The sequence below is a fragment of the Rhynchophorus ferrugineus genome, unplaced genomic scaffold (assembly GCF_030347505.1).
Source record: "Rhynchophorus ferrugineus isolate W39M unplaced genomic scaffold, kcgeb_rfMv2 rfM2, whole genome shotgun sequence".
Lineage (NCBI taxonomy): Eukaryota > Metazoa > Arthropoda > Insecta > Coleoptera > Curculionidae > Rhynchophorus > Rhynchophorus ferrugineus.
This window is the reverse complement of record NW_027472581.1, coordinates 69,513,323-69,538,262: the sequence shown is the minus strand read 5'-3', so window position 1 is coordinate 69,538,262 and position 24,940 is coordinate 69,513,323. Positions and strand designations below refer to the sequence as shown.

Sequence of the window (24,940 nt, the reverse complement as noted above, 5' to 3'; positions counted from 1 at the left end):
TTTACTTTTACTCATACACCCTATTCTTACAGTGAAGTGATCAAATGTATTATAATTCCTTATACACTTTTTTTATCAGACAATAAATAACCAACAATACAACAAATATAACAAGGCAATAAATACTGTTGAAGGATAAGAAATAATTGGAATGGAATTCTTGTGTACAAGAATAAATAGGATTGGCACTTATTGACCACGATCTGAAAATGCGTTTTTATTACGTAGAGTACTATTTTTGGAATATTTTTATACTTCCATCTTCAACGTCGAAGGTTCAAGCCTATGTAACAATAACAATTAGAACAAGTAGATAGTAACATCAAATAGTCAATCATTGACGTTACTAAGTAGAAACAAAAGGGAGATCATTTTTAAAACTAATAAATTAAAATTTTTGGTTACTGTTAGAATAGAACATAGAATAGAATGTAAGTGTTATATGTCAATGTAAAAAGTACTCTTACATAGTTTTACCATTTCCTCTTTTGATAATCATTGTTTAATCACTCAATAATATTGGTAATAAATACAGTTTTTCAAAAATCAGATAATATATTGTAAATATACTATTATATAGCAAATGAAGAACTCAGTACGTGTACGATAATCAAAAACAACCTTGAACCGAAATTGTTTTGAAAAGGGCGTTTCCCACCAAAATGTATTTGTCAGCCAAATTCTGGTGCAAAATGCAGCCGGCGCCTAAATCGCATGCCCTTCAGGACCCTTCCTGCAAATACTGCCCTCCCCTCTTCGCCCTACACCCCCTCCTAGTCCATGGTGCAAGTTCAAGGTCGATACGTTTATTGATTACCGGATGGGGAGGAAATGCCACGTTGGTGGGGGTATAAACAGAGTGGCACAAATAATGCGGGAAGCGAATAAAAACACTGTACTTTTGTATTTTGTAAAAATAGTTCATTCTGTATTTGTTGCGTATGATAATCACAGTCTTATAAGGAGGTCGTCGGTTTGGATACAGGTCCCAGTGCTATGAAGTTACGGTATTGTGGATCCAACCGACATACTCTGACACTTTTGTGTAAACGCCGTAGCGACCAACTAGCCCACAACCCAAACCAAATGACACGATTCCTTCAATGGACCATCGGGGTATTGGTTCTGGTGATAATCGCATCAGAGGAGCTCCACTGTCACCTGGAATTAAAAATTAAATTCATTTATTCCTATTCATAAAGCAAAAAGGTGATGTTAACTAATATAAACTGAAAATATAATTAATATTCCTCTTAGAGAAAGAAAATTGGCCAAAAAGTATATCCTAAACTTTTGTTTTCTGTTTATTCTTACACTAGAGCAACAACAGTTTTTTTTATATATAAGGTACTCCAATTTCTTGTCGCTTGTATCTATTTTATATGCTCCAAATTTCAATGAATTTATAAGTCCCCTGATAAAATTTAATTCTATTTTCTACATATACTGAATCTTCATTATTAAATTTCCTGTATTTTCAGTGTTTGTCGAATAATGTTCCATTATAATTATTTAATATTATTATAGTTTCAAGTATCGATTTTGATATCGTTATATAATTTTTCTGTCTGTGTGTATGTAATTGAATTTCTCCTAAATGATTGGACCAATTTTTATGTGTATTTAACATAGAAATTTAATTTAACATTGAAAATGTTAAATATAGTTTTGATTTCAACTGACGTATATCTATGAGAATGACATTTACATAGTAAACGCCGCAATAATGGCATTTGGTATATGTAGAATAAATTAAATGATATATTACGTTAATATATTATTCGTAATATTAAAAGTAAACAGTGCTGTCTTCGATAAGTCTTAAACTATATAAATATAAACTTAAACTGAACTTCATGGGATATAATGTTTGTTACATTATGCAGTTCATGTTAGTTTACAGCAATATATTGAACAATAAAAGTAACATTGTCAACATGTGGTAATTTTTTCCAAAAGTTAAAGTTCGTTTAAGTGGTTACTGACATTTATTTGTTGTGTATTTATTAAAACAATATGCTACGTCTTGGAAAACGAGTAGAAAATATTGGCCGACATACACATAGTCCGTAATTATCAGTTAAGTAGAAGAAGAGAAGAATCTTTGATAGATAAGGTAAATTTAAGAGATTAGGTTGCAAACACACGTGTAAATTAAAATCAAGAGCAATACAGGAACGTTTTCGAGTTACGTTCGAATATGATACCAAAATATAGAAGAAAAATGTAAACATTGTCATGCATTTAAGTGTGAAGTTGAAGCGGTCGATATTTTCTGCACGTCAGGAAATATTTCACTTCCATTATTAAGTATGCCACCAGAACATTTAAGGAATCAAATTAATCACGCTGTTCAATCACATCAAGCGGATTGAAGAGTGAGAAACTGTGGCAAAGTTCGAGATGTTTTTTCAAAATCATAATCAATTGGTCCAGTTGTCAACACCGATCAACACGACAACTACGTTACTATCATTCAATCAGACAAAATATTTGATAATAATATAGTATTTGATTTTAATATTTTTCTGTGAAATCAAATGTTCATTGACCACTGCATTTTATTATTAAAATAGCCCTGTTAATATTCTAAAATTAATATTCTAATATTAATATTCTAAATTATTACATTATTACGCTGATATAATTACAGTGACAGTTTATTATTTACATCGCTATAATTAATTCATTAATTATTTCTGCTCTTAGTAATTAATGTAATAAATAAAACTTGAATTTATAATCATATTAGTTATATAACAATGATAATGCATATAGAATATTAATTAATCGAATAAATATTATAAAGTTATTGCTGAAATTAACTTAATTAATAATTTATTTTCTTGTATTAGGGAAAAAAACTTAATCAATATCATTTCATTTCCACTTTTTAAAGTATTGTTTTGAGTATTTATTTAGAGAATTTGTAAAGTAGCTTCCGAATAAAGCAAACGTAATTCTTATACAACTAATGATTCTTTAAAATATGTACTTAGGATACGGAAAAGAGACGATATTATAATGATACTTAACCCGAAAAATGCCAAATAAAATCTCAATCACCTTATTGTCGGTAATTTCCATGTTCTAAGGAAAAAAAAACTACTTAAAAACTGAAGCCACTAATAGAGTATAATAATGGCAGCACATCAATTTGGTTTTAAAGAAATATGAAAGAAAATAAATACTGATGGAACTTTTTTTTTTTTTTTTTTTTTTATTACTCTTCGTGAGTCCACAATCTGCCCTATTGGCAATAAGTATTTCTTATGTCTATATTATATATACATGGGACGTAGAAAATCACTTCATTAAGCAATCTTCTGTATAAAATATTATCTTAATTAATTAGTCTTATTCTAATGCTCATTCTAAACTCTACATATGTCCAGTAATCAGATCAGGTGGTGTTAAACGTTTTAGTCTACGCACTTCACTATCACGTCGCATATTTAGCTGATTAGCGAGTACATTGGGATGCACTGACACTCTTTCGAAGTACTTCGCACAAACACGTTGCATAACCCTCGTTATAGGTTCTAGAGGAATATCGCGTTGTATCACTTTATTTGAAATATAGTTCGGAGCATCAACAATGGCACGCAACACCTTATTTTGGAACCGTTGAATGATGGATATATTAGATTTGCTAGCGGTACCCCATAGTTGAATTCCATATGTCCAAATGGGCTTGAGTATAGACTCATACAGCAATACCTTGTTATCTAATGATAACTTGGATTTGCGCCCAATGAGCCAATAAATTTGATATAATTTTAGTCCTAGTTGTTTCCGTTTAGAGAGTATGTGCTTCTTCCAGGTTAGGCGTCGATCTAAGTGCATACCAAGATATTTAACATGATCTGCTTGGGGAAGTTGACGATGATTGATATTTACTGGTGGACATGTTCTTCTACGCAGGGTAAACGTTATATGCGTGGATTTTGATTCATTGGCTTTAATGCGCCATGTCTTCAACCATAATTGTATTTGCTCCAGGTGGCTTTGTAGGTTTATTGATGCTGTGACTGGATCTTCATGGGATGCTAAGATTGCTGTATCGTCTGCATATGTTGCCACAGTAGTTATTTTTGTGGTGGGCAGATCAGCCGTATACAGAAGATACAGTACTGGACCCAGTACACTACCTTGCGGAACTCCTGAATATATGGGATTTAATTCGGTATGTTCATCGCCTTGATTTACAATAAAATGTCTGTCAGTGAGATACGATTTTAGTAGCTGATAGTCCGGATGAGGGAGAAGTTTCTTTAGTTTAACCTGCAAGCCCGTATGCCATACTTTGTCAAAAGCCTGAGATATGTCTAGGAAAGCAGCCGAACAATATCTTTTGGCATTTAGGTCAGCGTTTATTTGGTTTACAAGTCTATGCACTTGTTCTATAGTCCCATGCTTATTGCGAAAGCCAAACTGATGTTCTGGAATAATTTTTCTTTTTTCTATTATATAGTTTAGTTTTTTTATGTATAATTTCTCGAAAACTTTCGAGATTATTGGTAATAAACTTATAGGTCGGTAGGAGGTCACATCTTCTGGTATTTTTCCTGGTTTAAGTATCATTAATATTTTAGCTACTTTCCAGATACTAGGGAAGTAATTAATTCGTAGCATAGCATTGAATATATATGTTAATAGTTTTATAGCCTTTTCTGATAGTTCTTTTAAAATTTTGCCAGTAATTAAGTCATAACCAGGAGCTTTTTTAATATTAATCTCTCTCATTATTGTATGTTTAACTTTTTTGACCGTTAATTTCTCATGCGGTAAATCCATTTGAAATGGCGAATCTAGAAAGCTAGTAATTTTATTTTCGTCATCCTTATGTAGCTGAGACTGGAAAGGTTTAAAAACATTTTTTAGGTGTTTTGAGAAAATGTCGGCCTTCTCTTTATTGCTTCTCGCCCAATTATTTTCGCTTGTTTTAATAGGTGGATTATGCTGCTGGGATCTCCTAAGCTTTTTTGTTGCTTTCCACAACGAATAGTCTGTAGTCTCAGTTGATGTCAAGTTTTCTAGGTATTCTTGAATGCCTTGGTTCTGTTCGATTTGGATTAGATCTCTTAGCTCTTTTATGGCCCTATTAAATTTTCTTTTATTCTCTTCAGTCCTTTGCTGTTGCCAATTTCGTCGTAACTTTCTTTTTTCTGCTATCTTTTTCTGTATTGTACATGATATATGTGTATTTTTTCTTGGAAATGTTTCACTGTTGGGAGTCGCGGAATATGCTGACTCCTGTATATTTCTTGTAAGATTTATTGCTGCTATTTCTATATCCATTTCAGTTTGTAACGGTAAATTTAGAGAGATATTTTGGTCTAAGTTTTCTCTAAATGAGGGCCAGTTAGTTCTATTATTGCATAGAGAAGGGGGTTTATCTTTGATGGTAATTTTTGAAGAAATTGTTACTATTATTGGTGAATGATCAGAAGACAGGTCGAAGCATGATTCTGCCTGACACTTTTTTGGATCAATATTTTTTGTAATACAGAAATCTATTGTATCTGGTTTTTTATTTCTGTCAGAAGGCCAATATGTTGGTTCACCAGTAGAGATATGTTGTAAGTTATCTTTCCTTATGGCTTTGAGCAGTTCTCTACCTTTTGAGGTTATTATTCTTGAACCCCACATTAAATGTTTTGCATTATAATCTCCTCCTGCTATAAATCTATTACCTAGCGTACTGAAGAATTCTTGAAATTGTTCTGCCTTGTTGTTATGTTTGGGTGGGCAATAAATCGCAGAAATTGTTAATGGTCCATGGGCTTCCTCTATGGTTATACTGGTGGCTTGCAGGTAGTCTTTGCGGAATTTTTCTTTTTCGAAATGCTTTATATCATCTCGAATTATTATGGCTGTACCTCCATGTGCTTTATCATCAGGGTGATTTGTATGATAAAGCTTATATTTAGGAACTTTCAGATAATTCTTGTCCGTAAAGTGTGTTTCGGAAACCATCATAACGTCAATATTTTGTTCATTTACGAACATTTTTAATTCCCTGGCGTGTTGTTGGAGCCCATTGGCATTCCAGACGGCGATTTTGTAGCTATTGGTTTCAGGCATTAGGCAAGTTTGCTGACGACGGTTGTGAGTAGACCAAGCATCGTACTCATTTGATCCATTAGTTTGGCCATCATATTTTCTAATCTTGAGATGTTGCTAGTTTCAGTAGGTTGAGATATTGTCTCTCGTTTTTGTGCTGAACCATTTTCAACTATTTGGGCATAAGTTATGTCTGGTTGACTTGTTCTGGTGGGTAGTGGTAGATTGGTAGTAGTGGATTGTTTTTGTTGATGCCTTTTTTCCCTTAAGGCAGGATAGAGTTTCTGCTGTAGTTGCTTGTGAACTGCGCAACCCTTGTAGTTCGCTGGATGATTTCCATTACAGTTAACACATTTCACTTTTTCATCGCGAACTTTACGAGTACAATCTCCTGTCTTATGTTCTCCTGCACATTTTACGCATCTATATGATTTGCGACAGTAAGTCTTTGTGTGCCCGTGCGCTTGACACCTTGTGCATTGTGGTATAATTCTCTTTATATGTGGTGGTTCGCATTTAATAATATTATTTTCCAATTTGGTGATTTCATACACCGCCTTATTATTTCCATTAGGTTTTATGTCTATATAAAACATAGGCAGAGGTTTTTTTGTCGTGTGATGTCGTATATTGTGAATATTTACGACCTCGTGGCCTTTTTCAGCTAGTGCTACCTTGATGGTGTTAAAGTCCGTCCCGTGATGTAATCCTTTTAATACGAATTTAAATGTTCTCTCGGATTTTGGCCTGAATGTATGGTATTGGGTGTTTCTTTCATCTAATTCTTTTATAAGAACTTTAAAGTGATCCGCTTCGAACAATTGGATTTTAATTGTTTCATAGCTCACTGTTTTAACTGTGTAGTTTGTAGTAATGGTTTTCAATAAGTCATGGATGTTTTTTATTATTCCTACCTTATAGACTGTTATTGGTGGTGGTTTGGGAACAACTTTTTCAGGGCTTGGTTGTATGTTCTCTTCAATTTCTTCCGACAGGTTGCTAAAACTGTTTTTTGTCTCTATCGGTTTCTGCAACCAATAGTCACTGATTCTTGTTTGTTTCCTCGCGATTTCTTCTTCTGGACTTCTCAATCGTTTTTTGTTAATGACTGTAGTCCATTCTGATGGTGGAGTTTGCGTTATTGCTGTTTGTTCTAATCTTATATCAAAGTGTGCAGGTGATTTGGTTGAATCGCTATGGTTTGCCATTTTTTAATTTTTAATATTTTATTTAATTTACTTCCAGAGGATAAAAAAAATAAAATAAATACATTGTTTATTTCACGCACTTCATTTTTCACTTACGTTATTTTAGCACTAGTTTTTTACTATAAATACTATAAATGAATTTCAAAAGGACTGTTGTAAAATAAGATGAAATAATTTTAAACACTAATAAAAATGAGATGCAGTCCTTTTGTCTGGTCACGTAAACACGTATTCACTACACTTTAGGTCCACTGAGAGACGGATAGCCGCGTCTGTTATGCGTTTTTAACACTCAATTAAATAACCGTAATAAAATACTGGGTTTTTTTTAAAGAAAGGTATCTTTTTATAGCTTGGACCGTATTGAAAATACGTCTTCACCCTACGAAGGTTGGAACTGAACTGTGATGGAACTAAGATAATATTAATCATCAAACAAGTATTGTTCAGTTTTTTAAGCATTGTTAAATATTTAACAATATCACTGAACTGTTCAATATATATATTATTCGGCTTAACGCAAATTTTTCCACCTTTCTTGAAAAAAACGGGGGCACTTGTAGGCGTGAAATTTGGCACGGTTAAAGATTATATCGATGAAGATAATAAGGAGGGAGATTTGTAATATTTTTGTGTAATATACATTACAAATAAATATATTCCAATTAACCGAAAATGCTAAAATCAAGCAACATGGAATAGCCATCAGATCGGTGACACAAAATATATAAACAAACCCAGCGGGTAGCCGTGCGAGTTAAGCTCGTCGGCAATAACGTACTAGGATCAAATCTCACTGAGGCTAAAATCAGACAGCATGACAGATTTTATGAATGTTATATTTCTTCGTATAAATGTTAGCTAGATATATTTCTCCCAATAAATTGCTTCAATTTAATTTCAAATAGCCAAGAGAGAGTTTATTTTATTAAAAAAAATGAAAAACTGATATCAAAATAAAAATGAAAATATTGTTTTTAATAAGATCATGTTTAATTATGATAATTTAGTAAAAAATTCTTACCATTACAGGAATCCTTTCGAGCTTCTCCACCAGCGCAAAACTGTCCCTTCTTGATTTTTAATATGTTCCTGAAAACTAGGGAACATTCCGACGTCGCTACTACTGGTAAGTCGACCTTCTGTTTTGTTGTCGCTACCTGGGTGTAACTTTTAAGTCCCCATCCAGCCACTGTCAATTTATCGCCGGGGAATATATAACTGTTCGCTAGAGGTAGGCAAATCGGACTGATCATGTCTAAAAAAATATTTCACTTTACTTGTTATACATATTCGTTCGATTAAGTTTCATGTAATTTTGAGAGGCACCAAGCATTTATTAAAAGTATAACTAAATCTTAGATCTCATTTAATAATTCATCTTTCATAAAAACATAAGCAAAATTTTATGTGCATATATATTTCTTATGAAGCAAATACACATTCGAGTTCCACTTTCCCCGCAAGATTATCAAAATTAATTTGTGCCTCAATTAATCACTATGGATAGGATTTCACTATATGTGAATCAAAATAAGAAGCAACATTTAATGTAACCAAGATACTATTTAGAAAACACCCAAAAAGGTTTTAAGGTTAAGTTTTTAGAATGAAATGACAATAATAATGAGTTCCTTATTGTGGTAACCTTTTGGACTAACAGGATGTAAAAATGGGCCAAAAAAGAGCCGGTTTTTTTTTTTATCAAAATGAAGCTTCTACTTCCATCGATCAAAATGCTTATTGATTTGTTCTGTTATATAATAACTAGAGTATCTTTCATCATGCGGAGATTAAACAGAAAACACTGGACTGGATTTCGAGTTGCCGTCATAAAAGTTTTAACAAATACATGACAACATTTTCTCTGCAATTGTCTACTTAAACATGCTATCAAGAAGAAAAATATACGAACAATAAACAATATTAGAATATCAGAAGTTACTACGTCTATATATTTATCATTGCAGGAGATTTCAACACCTAATAAGGATTCAGATTAATTACTACAAAAGAAAGAAAGTTCTACCAACAATCAACCAACCCAACTTTACCCAACAGTATCAACTATTAAGCCAACATATTCACCGACGGTTAAATAAATAAAATCTCAGAATTAATTGATTTCTTCAGGGTATGAAAGGTGCTTCTAAATTATATAAAAAAGAAGGATATTTCTCATTATTAAAAGAAATAGGCACAAGGTTAACCAAAAAGCAAACTGATTTATAACCAATATGCAAATTTTTAAATTCAACTTGAATAAACTATTAAATTATTATGTCTGTTAATAAATGAAGATCAACATAATTGTGAAATAGAGCTGACAATTGTTATTCATTCAAAAAAACCACATAGGTAAAAATATCCTTAGTATTATTTCGCAGTATAAGTAATAATTATCTTAGATAAATTGAACTGACAGTTAACATTATCCTTTGGAGAGCAATCTGTAGCGACCTTGAGGCATGTCGAATTTTACATCGTGGAATAACGGTCTACAAAATACCCAGAAATATAATTACAGATGTTGAACACGGGCGGGGTGCCAGCAGAGCCAACTAGAACCCGATAACGAATAGCTGGCAACCCCGAGACGTTTGTCTGGGATGTTATTGAAGGGTATTTCCATTCATTCAGTACTCGAATATCGTTTGGTTTAGACGTGCCACCATCGACTGCCCAAGTCTCGTTAACAGGTAACACCACTGCCATCCGTTTTATCATTTGTATTTTTATATTTTTATATTTATTCAATAAATAACGGTCACATAATGTAAACACCACTGTTTCAATTTCGTTTTACCTCCATTCACCGAGCCACATCATTTACCCTAAAAACCAAACATTTATAATATACCTCGAAATTAATTTCCAACTATATGGGGTTAAAAACACTAATATCAAGAAAGAAAATAATTTATTTGTCGTGGTGGTAGTAAAGACTGGTAGAAAGAGAAAAAGAAAGGCACGAGGGACTAAAGTATAAATTAAATAATATGTTGACTAGAGAGATTGCAAAATTTTTATATTTCGGATGGAGCATTGAAGGTTAAACATGAACGTGTAAATTCGAAATTAAAGTAAGTAAAACAGGATAGTGTGTTGGGACAGGTCTTTTTTTGTGCTACTGCGTCTTAACATACTGCTATAACGAACTGTAGATAAAGGTCCCGAAAAAGCAGCAATAAAATTGCAAACGCCAGTAAACAAATTTATTGCTGAACCATACAATGAAGCATCAAAATGGAATGAGACTAAAGCTATCCTTCTCATTTTTACAAATAAAAGAAATGTGAGAAGTAGTTTGGTAAAAAAGTAAAAAGTAGAAAAAATAACAGTCCAAAGTCCAAAGTAATTTGGACATGAAACTACCTTGGAAGGCCGTTGTGAAAAAAAACGAAGAGCTTAATGTTAAATTTTAAAAAATGTATTGCCAATTTGGAAAACATACAATAAAACACTGGTACAGTATGGGATTGTGCGAATTTAGACCTAATTCAGTAGTTTTAGAACGAAGTATTTAGGACCATTAGTAAGACCTAGCGGTACTTCAGAAACAATTATATCTATAGTCTATCCAAAGTTTTTTGTACATAGGTCATCAAAATGTTTAATGTATTGCCTGCCGCAATTTGTAAATTCGTTTTAGAATCAGACAATATTTTCCTTTTCGTTTAAATCTAGTCAAAAAGAGACAAAATGCTGTCGGATAGGTTCGAACGTGTAACCGAACTAGCCTGTCAAAGTCGTCCGGTTATCAAACGTATGCAAAATTCCTCCAAATGATAGCGATAAGAGGTTATAAACCGGCAAACGTTATTTTAATGCTTTGCTTGTTTTGATAAATTTCAAATTGCTTTTTATTATTACTCTGATTGAAAATTCCGAAGCCAGACAGAACAGATTGCGTCTGATGGAGGCCCCCTCTTGCCAGTAAAATTCCTTAGAGAGCTAAGCATTTATACTGTTAAATATTAATTGCTGCGAAAATTATTGAAAACATTTTTTAGCGTGTTGCAGCTGCACTGAATATTAGTATGGACACGTTTACTGAAATATCTCAAAAAATTAAAAATATGATTTTGAATTCACCGAAAACAAACTGTCCTCATACGAAGGGGGTGACAAATGAAGATCAGCTTGATCTTAGCTCTATCAAATATTAAATATATGAAATGTATAAAAACAGTGAGTAGTTTTTCAATACAAACATAATTTAATACAATTATTTCAAAGGAAACTGTTAGTCTGAAAAGTATCGAAGATGTCATATGGAACTTCTGGATATTGCTTCTAAGAAAAATGTATACAGGTATTAAAAGAACAAACAAAGGATAAATACAGGGATATTAAAATGACTTTACAAGGAAACACTGTACCGAAGAAGAGTAAAATATATTACTTGGATATATATTTGTTAATTAGGTGGATTAGACATCCAGGGGATACCACTACAAAAGCGCCTAGAACTCTAACCCATAGGTGGTACGGAAAAGAGTTCAGTGTAAATAAAATCAAACACAACACTAACCTACAAACTATTATAATTGTGTACTTTTATAATTGTAGTTTTATAAGTTTTTCGCTAATATATGAATTAAATTTACTATAATGTTAAAATAAAATATATTTGATAACAGTATTTTTGATTACTTATTTTATTTAGATTAGAATTTTGTTGTATGTTAAAGCCAAACTGAACTAAAACTCAGAGTTGATACGGCAACATTGCGACGTTTTGACGTCATAAATTTTGATGACGTATCTACAAAATAACTTTGGATATACTATATAAGAACTTGGAAATGGATACCTTCATCCAGCCCATTAAAAGATTTGCCAGGAGTCAGAACAAGAACAGAGACTTCTTCATTCAACCAGATCTGACAAGACGACTGAAAAGGGCCAAAATTTTTGAAACTTTGTAGTGTAGTATTAATTCAAAAACAGAACATAGTGCTAGTATATGCGTTAATATTAATGTAAACCACAACAGTGCTTTTAAAATGACATTTTTCAATTATAGATCCGTTTCGTTATTTCACCTTAACTGTATAATATTTTTATATGCTTGATGCTGATTAAACTTTGCATTATAAATAATTACTATACAATATTTACCATTGAACTGCACTTCTTCATTTAGTCTGATTAAACCTATATCGTTCTGTTTTGTTGCTACGCTATATTTAGGGTGAGGATAAACTGAATGAATACCATAATTTCTCTTCCATGGGTTGCAAACCTTTAAATTATCGCCCCCTTGACAATTTTTATCGGAACTGCCTACGTCCCATTCTCCCAAACGTACGTTTATTCTGAAAATAAAATTCGATTAATTGATTGTTTAAAGTGTACAAAAATCTTAAACACATTTTAAATATAATCATCAATAATATTCATTTATTTTGCATATGTTTTAATAAATTTATTATTTTGTCTGAGTAGTGGTGTGTGAAGTAGCTGGCTAGTAGGACGGTGTTGCGACAGTCGAGGGTTGTAATCCTGCTGGGGCCTGGATGTACTTTATATTTGTGAGTATAACTCTAAATGTTTTTTAGGCAACAGGGTAAAATCTGATAAGGAATAACCATCCCAGTCACGTCAGTAACCAGGTTAGGAAGACCGAATGTCTTCTAGGGTAGTAAGTAAGTTTTCAATCCATCATTTCACCAAACGAATGGAAACATTTTATGAAAAAATTTAAAAAATAATTTATATTGTCTATTCTTCATCTACTTTTACAAAATTAAAATAAAGATTATTAAACCTGTAAGGTAATTGATGTTATGAAATTTATATATAATGGCCGATTCTTCCCAAACTTCCGATCTGTTAATCGGAGACATCAGTAAAAGTCAGTGGTTGAGCGATAGCGGTTTATGTCTTCTAACATGTTTATATTAAATATAATTACGTAATCTCTATAATTTATATTTATTTTAAACTGCTATAGATTTTATTATTTGATATCAAACGATATATACATGAAACTTAGTTACCAACATTGTCTGAGTACCATTTATTTAGCATATGTTATCATTCAATAGGAACCTAGCTGTATATGACACTAATCTTATATATTAGGTGTGTGAAAAAGTTTTTACTATTTTTTGTTAGGAACGTATGTAATTTTGAATAACAATCCGTTTTTTTTCTCAAATTTTAGCATTTTATTAACACATTCTATTTTTTGAATCCGTACTGTACAGGTTCTAATTTCATGGTGGTTTCTTTCAGATGCAAATTATCTCCCTGAGAGCATCAATAGAATTATTTTATGTTAGTTTTTCCAAGGCATCAGGTTTTGGTATGGCTGTTTTTGCCTTGCACCGAGTACCGTATATCTGTTTTTTATCAGCCCTGGTAAAATACTACAAAAATTACTTACTTTATGGTGCTGAAGCAACATTTCAGTTATGTGATTTCGGCGCTCAACATCTTTCGGTTTTAATTCATGTGAAAACATTTCATTATTTTATAGGTTCTTCTTATATTTACAATATTTATCCAGTTACATCGACAATTCTACATCTAGCATCACGTTAGACAAAAAGCAAAACACATTAGAACCAAAATAAAACAACAATATTGGTTAGTCGGAAGATACTCTCAACTTGTTCTAAAATCGAAGAGGTTGATCTATAATACAATTATAAAGCCAATTTGGACCTATGGAGTGCAAATATGGGGTTGCACTAAAAATTCAAATCAACTAGTCATACAACGCTGTCAAAACAAGGTTCTTCGATTGATTACCAATGCCTATCGCTATGTAGCCAATGAAGAACTGCACGATGTCCTGGAAATCAAATGGATTTGCGAAGTTATACAAGATTTCGCCTTGAAACACGAAAGAAGATTACTAAATCATATTAACGTGGAAGCAATACAACTGCTGGACAGCGCGCAGGATGTCAGGAGATTGAAGCGAACAAAACCATACGAACTTATATAAAGTGTATACATTTAGTGTAAACTATAGCTATAAGTTAATAATTAATAAATAATTATAATTTTATAATTGAGGAATACATACTGATGTATTTTCACACTCGTCTTGCTAGTTAATTAATCCAAGTACATAGGAAAAGAAAACCAGAAGAGGTTTTCCAAACTTAAAACCACTCAGTTACAATGTTTGCGAGATCATACCGCCCATCAGTATAACAAAAGTCTTTTTTTTAAATAAAGATGTGGTATTTATATGCTCTAAATATGGCAAATGTACTAAATTATTGTTATCATAAGCAGGTGGTTTGTAGCAATATGGAATCAATTATGCCTGTCATTATTGGATTTGTTTTTTTTGTTGTTGTTGAAATGTTAATTTACTTACAGATCTGCGTCTCTGGTTATCAAACAATGGGCAGCTGTTAAGACATAACGGGAAGATATTAGAGATCCATCACACAAGAACTTCTTTGATCCATATTGATTATACTCTAGCAGAGCTAACCATGGAAAGTCAGTAGATTCAGAGTCGATTCCACCAAAAATCCTAGTTATCACCTAAAATCATATACTTATAAATAATACGTTTATATTTTAATTCTATTAATTCCTTGGTTTATATTCATTAGTTTATTTAATCATGTTTATTTGTTTATGATTATAAGGTTATATTTCTATAGTAACTAACATTTAAATAACATTTGCGAATATATTATGTAAGTATGTCAATGCAAGTTCGGTCATGCATATTATGAATATTTTTATAGTCTGCCTTCTTGAAAAATTAATCATTTTTTGTTATATCAAATTAGTTTACCATATATTTATATTTTTGTCAAAAGTTATTTTTATATTTTTGTTGTAAAAATTGTTATATATATGTAGCGGTTAATATCGCTGCTATTACTTTCAATGATGACCTGTTGTATCTAATCTCTATCTATATGTACTGTATGAAGATATTTATAGGAGTTCTGTAAGAAAATATACACAATCTAATTATTATGTCTACCTAGCTTTCAATTTCCAACAATGTAATAGACAATAAACATCATATATATATATATATATATATATATATATATATATATATATATATATATATATATACATATTATATATATATATATATATATATATTATATATATATATATATATATATATATATATATATATATATATATATATATATATATATATCAAATAACTGGAGCAAAATGGATTAACTGTAAGTATAAGATGTTGGTATAGCAGACTGAAGATAAAAAGTATGGGCCATATATTAAAGATTCGAGTTCTAACATTTTCAAACTTGTTTTTAGACAAATATAAGGAATAGATAAACATTAGAATTCAAAGACTTAGAAAGACAACCGATCGAAATAGAGTTAGCGAACTTGTGCGGTAAATATTTTTAATATATTGTCTTTTGATAGATCAAATAAGACATTTCATAAAATAGAATTAAGATTTTGCCATTCACCTTTTTGTTTGAGATGATTAAATTTAAATAATGTTTACCTGTAATCCACAACTTTCTGGTATTAGGCTGTTTCTCACAAAGTTAGCATTGGCAATATCATCTGGCGTTTTGTCATAATCCACTTTGGTTCCACAGCATACCAAATACGTTTCGTTGTAGCCGCATTTCGATTCTCTGATATAGTTGATTTGCTCTGTACTGACCGTTTTTTCAGCGATTATTTTGGTAAATATATGACATCGACTAATTGGAATGCAAACAGCTTCTTCTCCGTTTGGTGTAAGGCACGACTGTTCCGAAACTGAAATAAAACTATACTGATAATAGCATAGCTCATTTAAGCATACTATAAGTTATTTAAATACTAATAATTTGGAGAATATGCGGGGTTAACATGGCAAGGATATAAATTATATTGAAGGGTAGTAAAGGATTTATTCTACGATGATTATACAATCTGTCATATCTCGAAATACATTAAATTATTGGTTCTCGATTATTAGATGTGTCTTTGACGAAATCAGCTGAACTATTTATTGTAACACCGGCGCCAAAGTTCACAATAGTTCTTTTTCTGAATCATGTGACCCTGTTTCAAAGCAATAAGCCACTGTCCATTTACTAGAGCAGCAAGCCCTTTACAGCTCGTTTATATGTTGAGCAAGCCTTCTCTGATACTTTTTGCTATGATTTATAATTTCCTGCTATACTGTCTACACACTAACATCCGTATACATATTTGCTACTCGTTTTTTGAGGAATATTGAGTATATTCTCTATATCCAAATGGGCTTGATGATGGATTTGAATACCATCATTTTGCTCTCGTTGCTTGAATGGGAGTATCAACCCATTAGCCAAGGTAGACTACGGAGTCTATTGTCAAGTAGTTTCCACTTGGTTCGGATCTGCTTCTGTCAAGTTAACCTACGATCCAAGTAAAGGTCCAAATATCTTAAATGTTCTTCCTGCATGATATTTTCATTTCATAATTTTACTGACGGGTAAGTTTTTCTCCTCAGAGTATAGTTGACAGGTGCGGGACTTGGTTGGGTTTGCCTTTATTCTCCATTGGTTAAACCATTTCTGGATTTTGTTTAGTTGGTATTGGAGTTGGAAATAAGCAGTTTTTGTATCTCACTACTTGGAAGGACAGCAGTGAAAGGTACAACACCGGTCCTAGCACGCTGCCCTGTAGGATACCCGAAAGTTTCGTAGAAAGCAGAATATTTGTCATTTTGCTTGATCATGAAGCTTCTTTGATTGACATAGAATGAGAGTATATAATAAGAGAGCTGCGTCGACAAGATCGTAGCCAGGTGATTTTTCTTCCTTGAGATTTCTTATCTCTCATAATCTCTTTAGGGTACACGCTCTTCAAAGGGTCACTGGCAGAGATGATTTTAGCTATTAATAAACCTAATCGGACTCCAAGAACGGTTGAAACTCAGTACTCAGATATTCAGCTAAAATACTGGCCTTTTTATTATTTGATCTTGTCCAGCTTCCTATGTTGTCCCTAATGGGCAATTTTTGAGCTTTAGGCTTCTTTTTCATTCTTGTTGCTTTCCACAAAGAACAATGTATGTCTACTCTGGGTGCACAATAACAATAGCGTATATGATTATAACCAAATAAAAAACTTCACATTTGATTACGAAACACATGATTTTCCATTTATTAAACGCCTTGGGAGTAATTCCAGAAGAAAGGCCTTTTTAAAACCTAATGATAGGAAAAACTGGGACTTTTGCATCGCATAGTTATTGAGAATGAAAACTGGATCTACTATAATAAACCTAAGTAGAAAAATCAACGACAAAGCCAATTAATCATGTCGTAAAAGTAGGCAAAGCTTCGTTCAGCAAAAATTCAGAAAATCATTAAAGGAATATATGAGGACACACAATTTAATTCTTAGTACAAGCTGTATAGGCGGGATATTGACCATGCAAAACTTTTTGGTCGTTTATTTTTCACAAAAGCAATTGGTATTGCGACTAATGTCTAAACTTGTGATGTAATGTGGTTGCATTATCAGTGTTTCATTTACATTCTAGGTAAATGATTGAAATGGTAATATTATTTATGTTATGCAGTCGATTAAATAACTCGCCACTTGTTATCGTTAAAATAAAAGAATTTTAAAGTAAATAGAAGATTGATTATTTTAATAAGTATCAAATAAAATATAATTATCAAAAATAATCACTTATAACAATATAAATAAATCCAACTGGGAAAAATATCTTGACATTACATTTGTAATTAACGGTGATGACCACACATATTCTTTATTAATATTCATGACATTTATGATTCTTATAAATTATACACACCAGCAGGTAAATTAAATATCAAATATATTTTAAATTAATTTTCATAGAAGGAAAGACTTTTTAAGGTGAGAATTGGTTAGTAAATATAAAGAAATTAAACATTGTAAAAAGCGTGTTTTTGCAAAATATGTGTAAATAATTATGATATCTGACTCATAACTTCGAATTTTTTTTATTGATCAACTTTATTCAAAGCTAAAACAATTACCAAGTTTATAAGAATCAGTCATTAACGATTCAAACATTTTAAAACTGTGAATTGTAATTATTGGCGTGTTACATTTCGCTATATTATTCCCGAAAGGGAAAAAAATGCAAAGAAGCCCATTCAAAATCTTTGTGGTGTTTACAGCGAAAGTAATTTATTCATTTTGATCATTTTTGTCGTATAAATTTAGATGTTAAGTATTAACCTTGCTCTGACCAATCGTTGTGAAATTTGATGAAATTTTTAAATAATCAATATACAAAACAACACAAGTTATTAATGCCTATGAGGTTAATAATCCGTAATGTTTTCTAGTCAAAATGGAGATATACATTGTAAACTCCCTATATATCATGTTAAATAAAATGCAAAACACATTAAAACCAAAATAAAACAAATATATTGGTTAGTCGGAAAATACTCTCAACTTGATCTAAAATCAAAGAGGTTGATTTTAAGACAATTATAAAGCCAGTTTGGACCTATGGGGTGCAAATATGTGGTTGCACTAAAAATTCAAATCAACTAGTCATCCAACACTGTCAAAACAATGTTCTTAGATTGATTACCAATGCCTATCGCTACGTAATCAACGAAAAACTGCACGATGACCCGGAGATCAAATGGATTTGCGAAGTTATCCAAAATTTCGCCTTGAAACACGAAAGAAGAGTACTAAATCATACTAACGCGGAAGTAATACAACTGCAAGATGTCAGGAGATTGAAGCGAACCAAACCAAACGAACTTATATAAAGTGAAGGTATACACATAGTGTAAACTATAGCTATAAGTTGTTAAAATTTTTTAATTAAGGAATACATATTGTATTTTTTGCACTCATCTTGCATGTGAACTTATCCAAGTACAAGTGAAATGTAGTAATAAATTAATTTATAATTAAGATTGTACTAATCGTATTTAATAAAGATGTTATAAAAAAATTGTCTTTGAGATAACGAAATTCAAAAGGCCAAATAAAAAAGTGTTACGCGTTAAACTTTTGCGGATTTTGTATTTAGGGTGTGAAGGAAATCGAAAAATTTTGAAAGTCCAAAAGCCGTTAAGTGGCTGACTTTTTTATAATTAAATAATATAATCAGTAATTATTGATCTATAGACTGAAGGGCAAACCACTGTTGACTGTTATGATATAAGAGAATAATAAAGGTTGTTGTTCTTTAGAGGAAATACTAATAACTAAATTTATCTGGACGAAGTATAGAAAAATGAACGAAAATATTATGGAATGATACAAATATTATTTATTAGTACACTAGGTATTAGTACACTATGCTAAAATATTGCAGTTCTTTTTAAGATAATTATTTTATATACTAGAGGTAAACGTAAGTGTTATTATTTGTGATTTGACTGTAATATTGTAGAATTCTTTCCTTAATTAATTTATCTTAGATATCGTCAGTAAATGCTCAAAGTATCAGCCAAATAATGCAAGTTTTAAATATATCCATTACATATTGAGCCATTTACAGTTATAAAACGATACATAGTGCAAATTAGAGCTGTTAATTGTGTTCTTTAAAATATTTCCTTAAAATTTTAATTTCCTAAGTACTACAGGAAATATGTAACACTAAAAGACTATGTTACTAAAAGATATGTAGCATAAGCTAACAACAAACTGGTATATTTTCGTAGTCGACTACGTCAATGTATACACCATATAGGATATTTCCGTACTTAAAGGAGTAGATCTAATTTAGGGAAAATTGGCAATGATGCTCTTTTACAAAATAATTTATATATTAATCGTATAATTTATAATTAATATTATTCTTTGAGATTATTTTTGTGAAAATTGTGCTTCTCTTTTTGGAAGGAACGAAGGCATCTAGAATCGTAAAATTTGCCACGGTTAAAATTCATATCAAGAAAGAAATTTTAGGCCTAACGTGTTTGTGTAGAATTTGCTGCAAATAAAAAAATTTCAATAAAAAGAAATACGCTCAAATCAATCAAATTAAGGTCTGATAAAAAATAATATGGTTCTGGAGACATAATAAATGTCTGATTTGAAGACATTTCTATAAATTTTAGTGGTATCAAATTCTTATTCATTTCAGGTTTCATTGATATTTATTAATAAAGCATTTACCTAATATTGCAAATAATAAATACGTTAATTTGTACATCGAAATTTAAATTGAATGTTGCAAAGAATATTAAAAATTATAAAGTAGTTTTCAGAATTTTAATTCTTCATATGTTCGTGAGCTTTAGCCCCCATATGGGACACAAACGTGGTAATAAAATGGCTAAATAAAAGCCATAGAAAGAAAATTAAAGATGAGCTACCTCCAAGAGCGAGATTGAAAAAAGGAATAATAAGCCAAGGATGATGCAATTTTATTTGAAAATTTAGGTAAAAAAAAATTTCTTTTAATAAGCCTGGTGGATTTGTTGTTTTTGAAAACTATATTCTAAGTGAGAAATATGGATAAAAGATAAAGACTATATGAATACATAAATGAAGTAATGAAAATATGCAGCTGTAGCAGTAGTAAAATGAAACCAATTACATAATTTGCATAGTTGAACATATAGGACAAATAGAAGAAATTATAAATTGTTAACAAAAATCTCTAAAACATTTTAAAGCATTGGTGAATATTAGATACCATTCAATATGTTAGTGAGTGTTAGTTCTTGAGATAGTTTCCATATCATTTAATATACATACATTTGTTAATTCAATTATGTTGTATATTAACTACATTTCTGATCTTATATTGAAAATACCGTGAAAACAAGTTTTAGTAACATAACATAACAACATTTTTAAATTATTCCCTTGACTGTATTCGACCACAGGGCGATAATAATTATTACTTTAATGGGCTACGGCCGAATTTCGACTGAATAATCGCATATCAGTAGGCAGAAAAATTATTCCTATAACATTCACATAGTTCCACGTAACATTTTATGAAAAGTAAATGTACAAAAATTGACAAGTATGTAATTGTTATCTAGTCTATAATAAAATACACTTTTAAATGGCAGATTTTAGCGTGAAATTTTACAATGGGAATAATGAAATACCTTATTAGCAACATTAGTGAAGTCGAGTGGCCAACTTAGAGACCATTCCATAAGATCTCCAGGCTAGCTATTGGAAATACTTGGATGGATGCTCTTTAGTATGGTTTTACACACTTTTGTCTATAGGCATTAATGTTTACAAACACACTATTAACTTTAATAGTCATACCCCGATCATAAATCTTAGCAATAGAAGGCCTATCTTACCTATCCCCCTCTTTACAAAGATATAAATAAAACCGAATGAAACAGTCCATGAAATAAAAAGAAACTAAATGTTATAAATATAATTTCAAGAGTTGAATTGTTTTAATATATAATTGTTAACACTATCAGGACAACTTCCCAATACCATACCGCAGGAATGATTTAAACATATTAATATTATTATAAATATAGTAATGCTATATATAAAAATCGCTATTTACCTGGAATGTTATTCACTTGTGCATTAACGGTACTACTTGTTGTTAATTGAGGTGTCGTAACGTACACTGGTGTGGTACGAGCAGTTGTCGTTGTGGTACTGGTGGAGACGCTGTCATCCTCAACATCACCTCTAAAATTCGTAAATACTTGTGTTGTTTTTTGTTCACAACAGTATAACTTAGAACCATCCAAGTCTATACCACAAAGCCTTTCAGTGCTTATAGTTGAGCCACCAGGAATAACACATAGTTCTTCTTTCATACAGTTCCCTGCGGTGCCTTGTGCTGTTGTACAAGGCCTTTGTTGTGCTAAAATAAAATAATGGCCTTAGCATTTTTAAATTTTAGAAAATGTAATCCTATCAGATATATTTATAGGTTATAACACATTATATCAACACAAATAGGATATATTAGTGCAGATTCAAGGTACTATGTAGGGCATAATACCTCATCTGTTTGCTTTTGCTTTGCAACCCTTTCTAGCACAAAGCCCTAATACATTTAATTTGGATATCATCAACTCTCTCACGTTTGTGAGGATTATTATCAAATGTAATATATGCACTGAAATAAAAATGGTCATTACAGAAACATATATGCGATAATGTGATAAGTTTGGGATGTATGACTGGGAGCTTATGTCATATGAAAATACTTGAAAATGAGCTAACAAATTATTGGATAACCTAAGCAAAAATTTTTTTTTAAATATAAAAAACGAATTTAGTTTAGTGATATTAACACATGGGCTAAAAGTCCTGGGCCAAACACATAATTGCTGCTTGTTCAGTTGCACTTATCTCTTTTTCCAGTTAGTACTAAATTTCAAAAGAGAGCTTTTAAAATCTCATGATATTCTATTCATACGTTTATGAGTTATTGTGCTAACAGTGACACTACTTTTGTTATTATCAAAACAATGGATCAAAAACAATTTCGTATTTTAATTTTACAGTGCTTCTTGATGGGAAAAAATACCGTTCAAGCGAAGCAATAGCTTGAAAAGTCCTATGAGGATTCCACTCCATCAGAAACAGTAATATAACGTTGCAGACGCTGCTGACTTCAAATGTGTAAAAAAGTGTTGGTTTTATATTGCATGAGTATTTGACTATGAAAAAGCTAATGACTCTGGGCAGTGTATGACCATGTTTAAACATAACAAATCCGATTTTTTGCCTCGATTTGTGGCAATTTATGAAACATGGATCCATCGCTTCGGTCCGGAATCGAAACAATCGTCATTTAAGTAATAAAAAGATACATTTTTCTGCAAAAGTGGCATTGAAATATTAGAGCGACGCTGGAATGATTGTGTGGCTCTTGATGAATAAAGCCAATTTTGAAAGAAATCTTTTTTTACGCTTTGTTATTCAATCCTTACATTACATTCTTATATTAACACATTAAAGAATGCTACTAATATGTAATATTATATAATATGATATTTTACGGAATCTAATATCATGTGTCATGATCAATATACTAGTAAAATCCCATAATTATTTGAATTTCGGTATTTGGTTAGTTTGGGGATTTTTTTACGTTACTTCTATAAGATATGTTGAAAATCTTATGTTAAATATATTAAAGGCCATGGGACTTTACATATCTTATTCAATTTATCTCCAAATATGACGGGTTTCAAATATTTCTAGGGTGTTCATTAAGTTCATAGATTATCTATACATTAATAGTGTAACTAAAAAGCTGAAAAGGTGAATACATTCAGATGTTACTTTAAAATTAATAAAATCACAAGACAAGAAAATGTTAGCCTTAATTTTAGGAACGCAACGGGAATTTTAATTAGTAGTTAATACCTTTTTGGAATTTGGATGCAAACATTTTGTAAAAAAAAGACTCAGTAATTAAAGACAAGTTTGCAGAAGCAATAAATTATTTTATATCACGCAAATAAAATGACGCAACTGACCACACAGTTTCACACTTGAAGTACGAATGGTGATTTTACTCCCTCTGACCTCTGGCTCTTCTAACACCTCAATTTTTTTTTTAATATTTGGTAGACCCCGACTTGACATTTGAGCAATATTGTACTAAAATTGTATTTATTTAGGCTTAATTTCTGTGAACATATTGAACGTTGGATGTTCAATATGTAACACGTGCAGAGTCAGTACATTTATTTTCTGATTTATCATTTTCAGAGATGATTTTAAAATTCAAATAAATTAAATTTGTTCACGGATGGCAGAATGAAAGGTAATTGTGTCATTACACATTTATATGATTACTACTTAGGTATAAAAATAAGTTTTAAGATTCGACACTGAAGAAACACTGGAATCGGTTTAGAACAGGCACTAGAAATAACAACATACAGATAAATTACGAAAACAATGCTATGAAAATATATTTTGATATTTCAGAAAAGATAATAAGTGAATAATTGAATTGAACAATAAATAAGTGAATATATATATGTATATATATATATATATATATATATATATATATATTTATTTATATATAAATATTTTTTTATTTTTTTTTATATATAAATTAGAGCAATTCTGCATTAAATATATAGAGTTATTTTATCTTAATGAGAATGGATTGATGTTGACCAAATACATGTTGAACATTTAAACATTATATTTTAAAGAATAATCTGGCGTTAACGTATCGCTCCTGACCATTTTGTTGACTTTTTATGTATGTTTGAATACAGTCAAGGTTGATCGTGATTGATATAATGATTTTACATAAATAATATATGTTACAAGGTTATATATATATAATATGAAGTACAGTAAATTAGTCCTGCTAAAGAGAAGAATTTTGTCTTTTTTGGAATGGCTACCTTAAACAACAGATAATTTCAATGATAGTTAAATCTTTACTTACCATAGTTAAGTTTAATAAACGACAAAACACAAACAAACAACGATACCCACTGCATACCAGCTAGAGTGGTGGTTAATGTCCAAGCTCAGAAAACACACTAAAAGTTTATTTTTAAAATCATTAATTTTGCCAGTGAGTTCGCACAGGAAGAGTCCCCGTAAAAGTAAGAATGGCTTAGGTCAGTGCCGTAAAAATACGGTTTCATCTCGCGTAATGACGTCAAATTCGTAGAAAAAGAGTCGCCGAAAATTGAGTACCACAAAATCGAAGCGGATTTATATAGAAAAGATTATCGATTTACGTTCATCAT

General features: G+C 31.1%; 1 protein-coding gene across 1 annotated transcript; it reads right to left on the bottom strand.

The window, feature by feature from the left end:
* Positions 1–899: 899 nt before the first annotated feature.
* On the bottom strand, positions 900–24,929 carry LOC143191297 (phenoloxidase-activating factor 1). The gene is made up of 7 exons (XM_076396218.1): positions 24,631–24,929; positions 21,757–22,065; positions 15,754–16,016; positions 14,617–14,789; positions 12,399–12,595; positions 8,299–8,532; positions 900–1,161 (listed from the first exon to the last, which is right to left on the bottom strand). Exons 1-7 carry the CDS (start codon positions 24,683–24,685, stop codon positions 995–997), a joined length of 1,398 nt encoding a protein of 465 aa, XP_076252333.1. The 5' UTR covers positions 24,686–24,929; the 3' UTR covers positions 900–994.
* Between the last annotated feature and the right edge of the window lie 11 nt (positions 24,930–24,940).

Coding starts and splice junctions, on each gene's coding strand:
- LOC143191297 (XM_076396218.1), bottom strand. CDS start 24,685: ATGCAGTGGGTATCGTTGTTTGTTTGTGTTTTGTCGTTTATTAAACTT. Junction 14,790..15,753: donor CAGAAAGTTGTGGATTACAG/GTAAACATTATT, acceptor ATATGATTTTAG/GTGATAACTAGGATTTTTGG. Junction 8,533..12,398: donor TGAAGAAGTGCAGTTCAATG/GTAAATATTGTA, acceptor ATATTTTTTTAG/ACATGATCAGTCCGATTTGC.